The sequence below is a fragment of the Necator americanus genome, chromosome X, assembly GCF_031761385.1.
Source record: "Necator americanus strain Aroian chromosome X, whole genome shotgun sequence".
Classification (NCBI taxonomy): domain Eukaryota; kingdom Metazoa; phylum Nematoda; class Chromadorea; order Rhabditida; family Ancylostomatidae; genus Necator; species Necator americanus.
Window position 1 is genome coordinate 23546106 of NC_087376.1, and position 15405 is coordinate 23561510.

A 15405-nucleotide genomic window follows, 5' to 3' on the forward strand; every position below is an offset into this window, starting at 1 on the left:
GGTCGATCACAGGCATTTCGTTAAGGAGTTAAATGCAGAAGTGGCCTTAACGCATCTTTGCTGAACCTCTCTCTCGTAGCTGCCATTGTTCTTCAGCGTACAGCCTAGGTAACAGAACTTATCGACGAGTTCTGTCGGTTGTCCGTCCACCCTGATTCCCGTTCGTGGTCTCAAAAAGATCCACATCTGCTTGCGTTTATCAGGGCGTAGGCGTAGTCCATAAGCTGCAGCCAGCTTCGATACAAGGTTGACAACATGTTGAAGTTTCGTACTGCTTTCCGCGAATATAACGACATCGTCAGCGTACTCGAGGTCAGTCAAGGGGCACTCTGATGGTGCTAAGACAATGTCGACAGGACACTGGTCGACTGTTCTTCGCATAATGTCGTCGATTGCGAAATTGAACAGGAAAGGTCCTGCCACTGCCCCTTCTCTTACTCCAGTTACCACTTCAAACGGTGTTGTACATCCGGCTGGTGTTCGAACTGCAGCAGTTGTTCGTTGATTCATGTCATCAAGCAAGCGAACGAACTTTCCTGGTACTCCATCTGCGCGGAGCGCGTTGAGAAGACAGCCTCGGTGAGGAGAGTCGAACGCGGCTTCAAAGTCCAGAAACGTTAGTTGCATTGGCTTCGAATACCGCTGCCAGATTTCGATCACTCTCCTGACGATGAACACCTGGTCAATCGTAGATCAGCCAGGACGAAAGCCAGCTTGCTCGTCGCGCGTCATTTCTTCGCGATGTTTAATGAGTCGGTCCAGGATAATGCGCTCCAATACCTTGTACATAACACGCAGCAAAGAGATTCCTCGATAATTCCTGGGGTAACTGACGTGACGAATAACTTCTTGTGGAGGGGAATTATGATAGCGTGTCTCCACGAATCAGGTATCCTTTCGTCTCCCGTCCAATCCCGTCGTCTCCACCAGATTTTCCATTCTTCATTTTTTGAATACAGACCAGGACCTCCAACTCGGTCGGTGGCTCCTCGTTAACTGCATATGTCGGTCTATGAACGTGTTCGAGTTCAGGAGCTGACGGTGCTAGCCGGTTCAGCAAGGTAAGCACCGACAGCTACTCCATTGGCAGTGTTGAGGATAGGAGAACATCTTTCGAGCCGCTATACTGTTTTAGTAGAGCATAAACTTTCTAAGGTTCCTGTCCACCCACGATTTCTCAAACTCCATCGCTCTCGTCCACTCGTTATCACGGTCTTCTTGCAGCTGACGACGCAGCTTCCTTCTAAGACGCTTTTCCTGGTTGAAGTCATCAGCGCTGCGCGCGACACATACAGAATTGTATGTGGACTTTGTTTCCGCAGATGCAAAGGCAAACTTCTTCTGCGGCAATAGAACCGGGAGCGTTTCCCTTGCAGCTTCCTGGATGCACTTTGTGAAGGAATTCGCATCGCTAAGCTTCTTCCTGGTCCGTACTCCAACATGAATAGACACACGTTGGCGGAATTTTGTTCTGCATTCATCGTCTTTCAGACCTGTCATGTCGATTTTCGGTAGAGGAGGTACTCCTCGGTTTCTCCTGCGAAACCGTATCTTGAAGCTGAGAAGAACTGGACGGTGGTCAAAGTCGAACGCGACGTCCCAAACAGCTCTAGGTTTTTAGGATATCTGACTGAGGAATGTTCCTCGCCAGAATGTAGTCGAGCTGAAGCTTAAGAGTCCTTATCTACCGCTTGCGCTGCTCTTCAGGCGTTAAAACGGTTGACCTCTGCCACGTGAGCTGATGATCGATGATTCCTCTTAAACGTGGAAGCGATGATGAGGCCCGTCTGTTCACACAAGTCGACCAGACGGTCACCGTTGTCGGACGTGCGCTGTGCTGGATAATACTATTTTCCTAGCACATCGGATTGCTGTTCCAGTCCCATCTTCGCATTGCGTCGATTCCGACAATGACCACCTGCTGGCTTGGTATTTTAGACATCAACGAATTGAGTTCATCATAGAAGGCGTCCTTGCTGTTGTCCTCAGCGGTTTTCGTAGGTGCGTGAGCACTTGCGATCCGGATTCTACGTCCTCTGCGATCCCGCAGTCGTAAAAAGGCGCATCTAGACAACGTTGAGCCGAATTCCTCCACCAGGTTCTTGTAATCGTTTCTCACAGCTATCGCGCAGCCACCTACTTTGTTCTCATCAGCATCGCCGCAGTATATGATGTAATTTTCGATGCTGATGACGGGCCGATATCTCATGCGTGTTTCCTGCAGTGCAGCAAAAGGCACACAGAGATATCGCAGAAGTCTGGATAGAGCGGCTTGTTGGAGTTCACTCGATAGTGTTTGGCAGTTCAGCGTGACGAAACGAATGGTTGTTGCCAAAGATTCCATGCTCCCTTCAGGCAGTTGACCTTTCAGGTTATGGGCTTTGGCAGTGTGCTGGACGACAGCACCTTTTTGCAATGTATGGGAAGCTTTCGCCATATAACAGTGCAGGTTATATAGCTCGTACATTCCCAATGCGTACACTCGAACGCCTATTGGGTTTAGTTAAAGCAGGGCCACCACGTGTAGGTAGCAATCAGACTCGTATATGCCGGCCCCACTATATCTCCACTAAGATCTAAAAAGCATGAAACAGAGAATCGAATCCCACGAGTGACATATGGGAGTAACACCACTACATTATACACCAGCTGGAAACATTACTTTATTGCAAAGAATTACAAGAAAGAATGGGAAAAAAGATAGGAGAAGAAATTTGAAGTTGGTAAAACAAATCTGCATGATTTCGAGAAGTCTCTGTTTTTGAAAAGTGTAAATTTTGTTTTTCTACGAATCCAAGCTCACAGTTTTTCCGCCGCGTTCTGTGATCATTAAATCTTGTTGCAAAAATCAAAAATTTTCTTTCTTATAACATTCAACATACGACCAGGGCCAAGCGTGTAATGGTATTCTCCCATCGGGGGTCGTGATGGGAGGGGGTTACAAATAAATGAGTATGCAGTAAATGTAAATGTAAATGAGTAATATTTTGTCGTGGTTATCATGTCAACGGGGAATGGCATGATAACTACGACAAAATATTACGTAGTACTAGCTAATTATATGCATTATGAAATATTACAATAAATAGCATCAAATTATTACATAAATTACAAAATATTGTATTTAGTTTTAAGCCTATGGAGAGCATGGAAGCCCTAACACTTTACTTTCAAAATGTGTGACGTGTTGACAATGTAACAAAGAGACCTCGTGAGATCGACACACGGCTGAGTCAATGTTTTGGTTATCAGAGAACCAGATGAAAAATTTAAATAGTTTTTCAGAGAAGAAAGTTTGAGCAGAGTCAAATTTTTCCAAAGGGTTAGTAACCACTTTTAAAAAATGAAGGATGTAATTTTCCGTAGCATAGAGTAGTTCAGAAGTAGTTGTAATAGAATTGCCCATGTTCGACTGTGCTTGAATATTGGCATGTTTAATACGTAGCTTTTTTATTGATTTGTTTGAACTGTGGCCAAGATTGGTATTGGTATTTATTAACAGCTAACGTTTCGGCGTTTTCGCCTCCGTCAGAGCCTGGAAAAATCAAACCCATTACTGTTTTATCCTCACAAGCGCCTTATCACCTACAGAAAGCATCCAAACGGTAGGCAAACAGCAACACATTAGCTAGTGCTTACTTCATTAGCTGGACTTGGTAACGCAACAGACTACCAAGTACCACAACTACGAGTCACAAGGGTTTTTTTATAAGGACCTAATGGCCTACCATGTAGATCAAAATCCGCACAGATTTTGATATGGGGCTAGTTCGTTTGTGATCGCAATGCACTCATCCTTCCTGTTCATTTTTGAATTTTTGGGGCTGATCCAAAATGCCTCTAGCGTTCTGCGTGCTATGATCTCGGACTCGAACGATATTATAGTAACCTCTACCTCTATCTTGGAGTTTTGATGGCTTATTCTAAGGTGTGCCCGGGTGGAGAGTTCAGAGTCCATCTAGAGTTTCCCCCATATAATCGTCACCGCACAACCTGCACGTGATACGATATACTACTCCTGATACCATGCAATCACTCTCTCTGCCATAGGGGCAAATCACGCAGCTGGGAGTTGTGCAGAGTCGATCGTACGTACGATTACGCACGAGGTGACACTTGAGGTTTGCTGGTGGTATTTCCACGCCCTCGCGTCGTCCGTACCGCTTTGCTCATTATCACTAAATATGTAAGGTAAGCTGAACAAGATCTTTTCTGGGCCATCTACTTCTTGATCATGTCGTGCTTGTCGAGCAACACAGTCTTCATCTGGGTACCCATTGCATATTGCCACTTTATGGGTCAGATTTACAGACTATGCTTTTAATATCAAAAAAAAGCTGCGTATTAAACATGCCAAGATTCATGACAGTCGAACATGGGCAATTTTGAGAAACGCACTAGCAAGCTGTTTTCGTCTGGTGAAGGAAGTTCTTCCTTTGAGACAAAAGATCCGCTTTCTCCGCCGCTGTCAACAACACCAACTCATCCTGAATTTAATAGCCAAGAAGCGACATGACGAGATAAGCGGTGTCTCCAAAGAAAGCAGGCAGATCCATAATGACGAAAAACAATCCTTGTGTATGGCATTGAAGGCAAAACAGGATCACATGTTCTCTTTGCCAGAGAAGTGTACGTATAAAGAACAATACTGTGAACGTTTTGTGCCGGAACGCATTTGGGGGAGAATAGTGGGTGAGTCAGAGTCCATTTGTGTTTGTATTCGGTCTAGTACTAAGTCTCGACTGCAGGAAAAGATCAGACGATTAGTAGAAAATCAGCAACGTCAGATGGTTAATGAGTCTGTTAGATCTACCTCTGTATGTTCAGACGACAACGGCACCATTGTTAACAACAACAGTGCACAAAATTCATTTCGTGTTTCTGTGATCGGAGATGTATTCATCACAGCTGATGCGCTGTTTGTTTTGGATTTCGGCCCTAATTTCGCGCATATGCAATCTATAAGTGCGAAGGTATCATGTAGGATCGTGGGTGGCCTCTACTTGGTTCATGATATGCTGCGACTGAGAGCAAAAGAAGAAAGAGCGAAGACAAGAAAATAAAATAGCTGCGCGAGCATCTTTACCCTCTATGCCCTTCCCACGTATGCTGTATAAGTCAGCGGACCCCATCCCAACGGTAGACAACAAATTCCGAGTGTTTGTAACATCAGCATACTCCGTTTTGGAGCGGTTTCTCAAAAAACACGTAGAATTCAACTTCTCTGTTGCGCAACGCTGTGGCCTACGTAAGATCCGCAATATTTGTACATCTGGGAAGATCAAGGTCTCCGTCAGTGATAAGGGAGGAAAATTCGTTGCCCTATCACGTGAACTAGACATAACGATAACAAGACAACTCCTGGAACCATAACCTCAACGACTTCAACGGGGAGTCCTGGAACGACCACGACGAGCATCTCAACGGGGAATCCAGGAACGACCACGACGACCACATCAACTGAAACTCCTGAAACGACCACCACGACCACATCAACTGAAACTCCTGGAACGACCACGGCGAGCATCTCAACGGAGAATCCAGGAACGACCACGACCACATCAACGGAAACTCCTGAAACCATAACCTCAACAACTTCAACGGGGAGTCCTGGAACGACCACGACGAGCATCTCAACGGGGAATCCAGGAACGACCACGACGACCACATCAACTGAAACTCCTGAAACGACCACCACGACCACATCAACTGAAACTCCTGGAACGACCACGGCGAGCATCTCAACTGAAACTCTTGGAACGACCATGACGAGCATCTCAACTGAAACTCCTGGAACGACCATGACGAGCACATCAACTGAAACTCCTGGAACGACCACGGCGAACATCTCAACTGAAACTCTTGGAACGACCATGACGAGCATCTCAACTGAAACTCTTGGAACGACCATGACGAGCATCTCAACTGAAACTCCTGGAACGACCATGACGAGCATCTCAACGCAGAATCCAGGAACGACCACTACGACCACATCAACTGAAACTCCTGGAACGACCACGGCGAACATCTCAACTGAAACTCTTGGAACGACCATGACGAGCATCTCAACTGAAACTCCTGGAACGACCATGACGAGCATCTCAACGCAGAATCCAGGAACGACCACCACGACCACATCAACTGAAACTCCTGGAACGACCACGGCGAGCATCTCAACTGAAACTCCTGAAACGACCACGACGAGCATCTCAACGGAGAATCCAGGAACGACCATGACGAGCATCTCAACGCAGAATCCAGGAACGACCACCACGACCACATCAACTGAAACTCCTGGAACGACCACGACGAGCATCTCAACGGGGAATCCAGGAACGACCACGACGACCACATCAACTGAAACTCCTGAAACGACCACCACGACCACATCAACTGAAACTCCTGGAACGACCACGGCGAGCATCTCAACTGAAACTCTTGGAACGACCATGACGAGCATCTCAACTGAAACTCTTGGAACGACCATGACGAGCATCTCAACTGAAACTCCTGGAACGACCATGACGAGCATCTCAACGCAGAATCCAGGAACGACCACCACGACCACATCAACTGAAACTCCTGGAACGACCACGGCGAGCATCTCAACTGAAACTCCTGAAACGACCACGACGAGCATCTCAACGCAGAATCCAGGAACGACCACCACGACCACATCAACTGAAACTCCGGAACGACCACGACGACCACATCAACTCTATACGCCCCATCCTCCACTAACGAATTTAGAAAACAATATTGCCGTTTGAATAGGGTGTGGTTGAAACAACAAGAACAGCAGGGCCTAAAAACCTGACTGCGCGTCTCAAGAATGACTTACCTGCATGCCCAGTCCTATACACTATGATAAAAACCCACAAACTCTCTGAAAACGGCCTCGCTTCGAATAATCCAGGTGACTCTAAAGTGAGACCTATCATAAGTGGTATTGGGTCCCACAAATAGAATTTCTTAGCTACTCAACATAATCCTAAATAAACTGCTCAAATATGTCCCTGCTCACCTAAGCACCTCGTCTAAACGTGAATGTGTAATTCAGTCCTTTGACGTTACGTCACTCTATACGAACGTCTCAAACGATCTCGCGATGCAGGCTGTTCAAGAACTGCTTGCACAGAACCAAACTTTATTGAACATGTGCGGTTTGACCATTAGGCAAATCATGACACCGATAAATGAGTGCCTGAATTGCTCTATTTTTCGATGGTCGAGACAGTACTACCGACAATTTAGAGGCCCAGCTATGGGACAAAGGCTGGCACCCACCCTTGTCATTACTTCCATGTCTAAGATCGAAACACCCATAATAGACAGCAACTCATTGTTATATTGTCGTTACATAGATGACTGTTGCGTCGTCTGCCCAACACGGGAAGATTTAAACACGTGCTTCAGTCTTCTCAACCAGCGGAGTCCGCATATTAAGTTCACAAAGGAGAAGCCGTTAAAAATTGTTTGGATTTCTTCAATGTGCATATTTACTTGCGGAATGGGATATGGAGGACTAAGTGGTATCGAAAACCCAGTAGCAGAACATCCTAATCCACTATATTTCAGTGCATCGCAGCAAAACGAAGAAATCTGTTGGGTAGGTATCATGTCCAGGACGGCGGCAAGAGTTTCATCGAGTAGCCAAGAAAGTAAGGTCTGTAAATGTGGCCCATAAAGTGGCAATATCCAATGGGTACCCAGATGAAGACTGTGTTGCTCCACAAGCACGACAACCTTCTCGAAGATCCGACGCAGTGGATGATACAGAAAAGATCTTGTTCAGCTTACCTTACATATCTGGTGATCATGAGCAGAGCGGTACGGAGCTGTCTGCGAAAACCAGAATTTCAGAACGACGCGACGGTGTGGAAATACCACCAGCAAACCTCAAGTGTCACCTGGTGCGTAATTGTGCGTATGACCGACTCTGCACAGCTCCCAGCTGCGTGATTTACTCGTATGGCATTGAATGTGATTGCATGCTATCAGGAGTAGTGTGTCATATCATGTGCAGGTTGTGCGGTGACGATTATATGGGGGAAACGGGACGCCCACTGTGTATTCGGGTCAAGGAGCATCTAGATGGACTCGCGAAATCTAAACTCTCCGTCCCGCTTAGGGCACACTTTAGGATAAGCCATCAAAACTCCGAAATAGAAGTAGAGGTTACTATAATATCGTTCGAGTCCGAGATCATAGCACGCAGAACGCTAGAGTCATTTTGGATCAACCCCAAAAATTCAAAAATGAACAGGAAGGATGAGTGCATTGCGATCACAAACGAACTAGCCCCATATTAAAGTCTGTGCGGGTTTTGATCTACGGGGCAGGCCATCAGGTTCTTGTAAAAAAAAAACCCTTGTGACTCATAGTTGTGGTACGTGGTGGGCTGTTGCGTTACCAAGTGCAGCTAATGAAGTAAGCACCAACCAAAGTGTTGCTGTTTGCCTACCGTTTGGATGCTTTCTGTAGGTGATAAGGCGCTTGTGAGGATAAAACAGTAATGGGTTTGATTCTTCCAGACTCTGACGGACGCGAAAACGCCGAAACGTTAGCTGTTAATAAATATCAATACCAATCTTGGCCACAGTTCAAGCAAATCAGTAAAAAAAAGCTAGGTTTTAATAGAATTTAATTACCAACAAAGCTTAGATTCTGTGCACACTGGTCTGGAAGATCGCGAATAACTTTGTCGTAAGAGGACCAAAATACAAATTTTAAGTAGATTTTCATAGAATAAGATTTGCCCTAAAAACAGTCATATCGCTGTTTTTTTTTCCACCTCTTAGTCTTTCTGCAATTTTGATGGGACGAAATTGAACATTTTCCCGACTTTTTTGAAAAATGTTGTTTAAAAAATAAAAAAAAAACAATTTAAATTTCGAGGGAACCAATCAATCCGAAAAGGAGTTTTGCACATAGGGGTTTCCTTAGTCCCTCTATCCAAATGTATGAGTGATTTTTCAAAACGCCGTCCCATTTTTCTGGTATGGAAAACTTGTCAAAATTCTAATTTTGCTCACGCGCCAAAAATAGTGTGACCTTGAATAAAATCTACACAGAATCCGAGCTTTTTGGCTATTAAATTCCACAAAATGCATGTTTAAACTACTAAACACAACTTTAAATTTAATTCTCCATGTTTCAAAAGTGGTTCTAAGTTTCCAGCTCTTCTACAGAAATTTGACTCAGCGGGATTTCGAACCTACGTCTTCCCGTTGTAATATTATAGGAACAAATTGTTGAATTTCTCGTGCTTTTTTTTCGACGTTCCTTTGTAATTCGACCTATGCACCTGACTCTTCTCTTTTTTCGTCGTATTATGTTCTTTAATCAATATTTAGAGACATTTCATAGATTCTAAAATAAAAACAGAATAGAAATTACATTTCAATAGCAACATTCCAGAAGTACTTCAGCTAATTTGCTTCTTCTGCTACTTGGTGTTTCTTCTCTTTTGTCAGCTGTCGGCTACTGATGTTCTCATTTGCGATTCGTTCCTCAGATAATTTCCAATTTTTCTTTTTCGAAATACATGAAATTTCCAATATATCGAATTGGCATCAACCGAAAACTGTTGCAGGAACGTTGGAGGTGGAAAAGAAGAAAGTTGGGTGGTCGTATTCGAGAGGGTAGTGTCACATCACCAGGCTTGACCCTGCATACGACTCACTCAGAGAAAATTCGTATAATAGCGTTATTTTCTATAGAAAGTAGTGAAATACTTGAAGGATTAGGTTACTTTCGTGTTGTGGAGAGCATTTTATGAGTGTTTTTCTGTAAAGAAGTTAAATCGAATATATTGTGAAGAGATAAATTCTTCGGGGCGGGTGTAGTGTAGCGGTTAGAGGTTCCGCTTCCTGCACAATCGATCGGAGGTTCAAATTGGCCCTAGTGCTCACCAAGCCTTTCATCCCTCCGGGGTAGATAAATTGATACCAGACTTGTCTGGGAGGATAAAAACACTAACTTGACACATCGGCTAGCCACCGCAAGTCATTGTATAGGCCAGATACACGTTCGTAAACCTCAAACGATTCTGAATTGAAGTGAACGTGGGGCGCATCCCAAGCGGATTGATCAAGGCCAGGAACTTTATCCTTTATCCTTTAAGTTCTTCAAGAAATTCTTCTGTCATTTTAGTACGACCGCAGATATTTATTCACAAACTACCAGATGAAGTATGTGGCGGCTATGCGCTAGATTTCGCTGCCACCGTCTTGAGGATACTCTTTCTTCCTTTCTTAATATTATTTCTAAGTGGTATTTTTCTTTCTACACAAAACTCTTTTCAGATTATGCAAGAATCCACCATGGCTTCTGCGATATCGCATTACTCTGAAGATCCTTTTTTTGGCAACAAGGATTTGCTAACTCCTCAGTCAGCTAGGTGATTTGCAGTTGCAACTCAATGTCTTTTGAATTTCCATGAGCTTGTAAACTTTGAAACAATCTTATGTTCTATTTAAAAGCTGAGTTATTTTGCTACCATGTAATTTTCGTTTATATACTGTTTGTTTATTTGAGAAATTAGGTGGACAACATCCATCAAGTTCAAAAATTGCGTTTCAGACTAAAGGATGAAGTGTCATCCCTGAAACTAGTCTACATTATTTCATATATTTAACTATTACGACCATGTCATTTCGCCTTTGGTTTTTGTTCATCTCCTCTTTCAAGATTGCAATGATCTCATACCATCTTCATACTTTGTCTTTTTGCAAATGACTTACTTAAAGAATCAGTCGGCTTTCCTGGTGTAGTTCATCATTTCCCTGGAGACTCATCCTCATAAAACCGTTACAATTATTTACGAGTGATTCAGGAAGAAAAGCATAGCCAATAGCGTTAGCAGCAACCCAAGCTCAGGGCGAGGATCTGATCCATGTGAAAAGCGAGTTACGTTTCAAGAAAAGAACTCAGGTAAGGCTTGAGAATCTTGAGTGGTTGGACCACATTAGTTTAGAAAGTTTCACAAAACAAAAGTCGTTTGCCGGTAAGAGGTCTATATTTCGTAATCCTTTTAGGTACTAAGGGACGTTTGATTGAAGGTGTTAAGTTTCTGTATGAGCGGTCCAGTCCAATTGAAGAGTGGTCCAGTGATAGCCGAGATAGTCCACTTCTTGAAATGAGCAGATACGACAACGTGCCGCCTTGTGGTCCGTTGACAAGAGGTTTAAGTCTTTCTTTATGTAACATCGATATCGCTAAACGTTTCCAACTTGCAGAACACAAAGATCGTTTGGTTTCTGATCCGTAACCTACAGCACTCTTCTCAAACGATGAAAACAAACCTAATAAGATATTTCCTACTTAAACCATTGTTTCTCATTTCACTTTTGCCTGTTACGTGATATTTGTCGCAGTACGGTCGTGCGTTTTTGCGTTCCATGATTTAATTATACCATAAGCGTTTTGTTCTTTTTTCGTTTATTTGAAACAGTTCCATTTGTTAGGGAAAATCTCTTCTTCTTGGTGCAGCATTTCCTTTGCATCTATGCTCTGCAAGGCTTTTCCAAAGCGGTGTTTGCAGGGTCACTCTAAAACTCAAGATTTGGCATTGTTTGGGCCCTCTTTGTCAAAGTGATTGTGCTACTAGTATAGGAATAACCTTTTTTTCTACTCCATGTGCTAGCGCTTAACATCTTAAAAGTAAAATAGCAACAAAACGAAAAGAAATATCTTGCAAGACAACCATCGGAGAAAACATAGGTGCAAGACAAACATCAACGAAGCGCGTAGCACTGCAGAAGAATGTTTAAAGGCATTCTTCTTTTGGAGAATATTCTACTTTGGAGATCTTGAGATTTTTGCGCATCTCGGGCATTGCGTGACCTTTCAAGGAAAGCAAAAGGTCTACAAGTGACCAGAGCTATTGCCTGTCAAAGTTCGCGCATTCGACATTTGAATATCGGTGCTCTCACAAACACCTCGTCTTTCGCACCGCACGTACATATCCTTAGTCTCAACGGCCGTATGATATTCCATACTCTTTTTTTCCTAAAACTGAACTATTCTGGGTCTAAGTTTTTGCAAGTTACAAACCATTTTGTCGCAATTAACGTCTTTCTTTCTTGCTGCTTTAAGTGATGCATTATAAAAAAAACAAACAAACAGTTTTTGTATTCCAAAGGCTATGTCATTCAAACTTTTCACAATTTTTCTATAGGGCTTATTGTTTCTTTATGCATATCATCAAAAATCTGATAGGGCTGGTAAAGATTGGAAGTTGAACTTGATTCCTTTCTTGCACAAATGATTGGAAATCGTCTAAAATGTTGGAGTAATGCGGTGTTGTTGGCGCGAATTCACTATTTTCTCCGTTTCCTTGGGGGTCTTCTAGATATTGTCATTAACATTCAACTTCAAAAACTGGCCGTTCCGTTTCGAGCGATCGATGAATGCAAAAAACAAGAAAATGTATTGAGAACATGTTTGAATACTGATGTACTCGGAATGCTTCATACAATTTACCAGTCTGATTTTGATTTTTCCGATTTATCAGTCACACATTTCCTGTGGATTTTTATAGAACTTTTCTATCAACGATTTCATTTTTTTCCTCAGAAACTTAGGTAGATTTCATAGATGAAAGTTTTCGTGGTTTTCTTTCTAAATGTGTCGGTACTACATTTGGAGAACACTCAAACTTGATTCTACATCTATATTTTGTTAAAACTTCCACAATTTGGAAACATTATTTAAAGTATGGATTTTCTCTTTTTATTCTCAGCAATTAGCACAGAATGATATGCTAATATAAAATTACATGAACTCATTATCGTGCTGATAAAGATAAAGTTCTACGTCAGCTGCCGTGTCAGCCATTGGCATCCCTGCTTCCAATACATGAAGAAAAGGCGTTACCAAACTGAGACAAACGTACAAGAAATGAAACATAGGAATAGATACGCGGAGGGGTCATAAAGTTGAAACGCAACACGTGCAGTGTCTATGGCTATTGAACGGTTCACAACGTCTCATTTACTCTTTCCAAAACCCAGATGAATTAATTGCGCGATACTACTGCACAACCTCACACCAATTACACGCAGCGGGACCCATCCCAATATAATGTACCGCTTTACGGGGCCGGTCCCCCTCCAATCCTAGGGACTCGTTCCACACCATGTTATATCCTTCTGCATCGGCACTACATTTCGACCCCATAGTACCCGTCTCGCCCCACTCTATAGCTTTCTGGCACAGGCGCACCATTCTGACGCCGTGGGACCCGGCTCACCCAATTTTAGAACTTGGTTGCACTGGTGCCGTGGGACCCATCCCCTCTCTTTATTTCGTGTCTGGCTGACTTACTAACTGACTGGCTGACACTCACACGTTATTAAATAGAATCATGATGATGTATAATGAATCGTGATAGTCCGCCGGTTGCGTTGCAAAAGCTGCCATTCGACAGTTCGCGAGAGGGAAAGACTTGTTCGAAAAAGTGCTTGGAAACATGTTTTATCCACTAGTTGTGACAGCCTCCTGCTCATTTAGGACTAATTTTTTATCCTTAGTTCTGTGCATGGAACTCTCCTGTATTTGCAATTTGTTCTTTTGTGGTATCACCAGTTACCGTGACAAAATGCCCCTCCTATCCAGTTATGAGCGTACAATGACAGCTGTTTTAAAATCTTGGCCTTTACTTGCCCTTATAATGTAGTTAAAAATGGCTCAGTTCCAAATATTACAAGCAAGATATGTACTTCATCGCCTCCCGGTACTAATCTACTATTATATAAAGGCCGGACCTATATGAATGGCCCATCTATCTATTCGACGCGAATTTCCACGGGCAGTCAAAGATAAAGAGGGCCTCAAACTCGGTAATTGAATGTTTGGATAGTCTGCAAAACTGCCGCTGAGTGCTTCATCTTTGCACCTTGCATCGCACGTGAGGAATTTTGAATTAGAGAGTGCGATAAGATTCACGAGACAACTGACAATTTGAGCGAGGGGACGGAGCAACATGTGCAATAGTGCCGTTACAAGTAGTGATGAGGAATGAGACAAGATAAAAACGCGTTGAACATTGTCTTAGGAAGTGATTGGGTTTCTCCTTTTGTATCCTCCAGAACTGGACGAAAGTCTGCTCCTAGAACTAATCGACAGCGTTTATCACATGCGTAGCCTGTAGTGCTGATCAACTCCATAAGTCTTTTGCGCTTTCGCTACAAACCTATTGCTTAAGGTTTACGGAATGCGACGAAAACTTTGAGGTAATTTGATTGCGGATATGGGTATGTTATAGAACGTCCCTCTAGGCAATTATCGACTTTATTGATACTAATCTATTTTGGTATGGACGGTGACAACTTTTTTTTTCTACGTACACCGATCACAATGTTTGCGTAGGACAACTAACTTCCGTTCCTTCCAAGGTAATCTACAGACTTCTTAGATAATCTAGAGGAAAAAATTCTTTTCTGGTTTGATATTTTTTGAACACTTTACTTCTCATATTAGTGTCTTTATCTGAACTAGCGTTTTGTTACCACCGAGAGAAGTCGGCGAAATCGGGAGTTCGCAGTTATAAAGTATGTACAATACTGTGCATGAACATTCTTGCTCTTAACCTGTCATGAAATAGAATTTTAAGGACATTTTATACACCATTAGACTCCCCTCTTTGAGAACTGTCTAAAAACTAGCTTATCAAAAAAGGAACAAAACGACCTCAAATATGCGCCAAAAAGCAGCAACTGGAACCCAACATAGCTTGAGGTTATAGGTGATAAAGTGTTCAGAAACTCAAATTTTCACATTTCGTCAGAACAGCAAGAAATTGTTGGAGGCAAGCAACATGAAATTTTTGATTTGTTACTTTTTTTACTCATTTGTGCGATTTTGATCATTGTGTAAAATTGCTGTTCGTCCTCACTTTGAGCCCTTGCAGAAAACAGAGAAGTTATCAAAAAAAAAAAAGCCAACAAAATCGCGATTTAGCACGTCCACACCTGAATTTTGTTGCATTTGTAATGCATGTGGACAGACGGACTTTGTTCGTACATCAAGGGCATCACCCCACGAATCTGAGGTGGTACGGATTTCAGGCGAAGTATTCGTATACGGGATCGTATATTATGGAGAGAGGGGTAATCCCGTCCATTTCTTCCTAATTGCCGTAAAAAACGGCCCGAAAGATACGGCTTCGAGCGTTCCGGCGCGCTATTTTCTACAATGAGACCGGTTTGAGCGTGCCAGCCTTGTGCACGCGCCGCATCTACCGGACCATTTTCTATGGCAATTAGGAAGAAATGGACGGAATCACCTTCTCTCTCTCTCTCTCTCTCTCTCTCTCTCTCTCTCTACTATCCCGTATACGAATACTCCACCTGAAACCGTACCACCTCAGATTCGTGGGGTGATGCCTTTAAAGTGGCGTAA

At 43.1% G+C, this 15405-nt stretch overlaps 5 protein-coding genes across 7 annotated transcripts; 1 reads left to right on the forward strand and 4 right to left on the reverse strand.

Moving 5' to 3' along the window:
* Positions 1-6: 6 nt before the first annotated feature.
* On the reverse strand, positions 7-627 carry RB195_025076 (uncharacterized protein; the record flags this gene model as incomplete). The annotated part of the gene is made up of 1 exon (XM_064213078.1): positions 7-627. One exon carries the CDS (start codon positions 625-627, stop codon positions 7-9), a length of 621 nt encoding a protein of 206 aa, XP_064068959.1.
* Positions 628-1131: 504 nt separating this feature from the next.
* On the reverse strand, positions 1132-1500 carry RB195_025077 (uncharacterized protein; the record flags this gene model as incomplete). The annotated part of the gene is made up of 1 exon (XM_064213079.1): positions 1132-1500. One exon carries the CDS (start codon positions 1498-1500, stop codon positions 1132-1134), a length of 369 nt encoding a protein of 122 aa, XP_064068960.1.
* A 355-nt stretch (positions 1501-1855) lies between these two features.
* Positions 1856-2437, reverse strand: RB195_025078 (uncharacterized protein; the record flags this gene model as incomplete). Its single annotated transcript, XM_064213080.1, has 1 exon — positions 1856-2437. One exon carries the CDS (start codon positions 2435-2437, stop codon positions 1856-1858), a length of 582 nt encoding a protein of 193 aa, XP_064068961.1.
* Positions 2438-5293: 2856 nt separating this feature from the next.
* RB195_025079 (uncharacterized protein) lies at positions 5294-6640 on the reverse strand (the record flags this gene model as incomplete). 2 transcript variants are annotated; one of them, XM_013447328.2, is made up of 1 exon in its annotated part: positions 5294-6640. In XM_013447328.2, the coding sequence occupies one exon, from the start codon at positions 6638-6640 to the stop codon at positions 5294-5296; it is 1347 nt and encodes a 448-aa protein (XP_013302782.2). The 2 variants fall into 2 exon arrangements, with proteins under 2 accessions (XP_013302782.2, XP_064068962.1); XM_064213081.1 differs by having other exon boundaries at positions 5294-6604.
* Positions 6641-7510: 870 nt separating this feature from the next.
* Positions 7511-11272, forward strand: RB195_025080 (uncharacterized protein; the record flags this gene model as incomplete). 2 transcript variants are annotated; one of them, XM_064213082.1, is made up of 6 exons in its annotated part: positions 7511-7661; positions 7714-7913; positions 10308-10402; positions 10838-10935; positions 11040-11186; positions 11241-11272. In XM_064213082.1, the coding sequence occupies 6 exons, from the start codon at positions 7511-7513 to the stop codon at positions 11270-11272; spliced, it is 723 nt and encodes a 240-aa protein (XP_064068963.1). The 2 variants fall into 2 exon arrangements, with proteins under 2 accessions (XP_064068963.1, XP_064068964.1); XM_064213083.1 differs by having other exon boundaries at positions 11040-11171.
* Positions 11273-15405: the final 4133 nt, after the last annotated feature.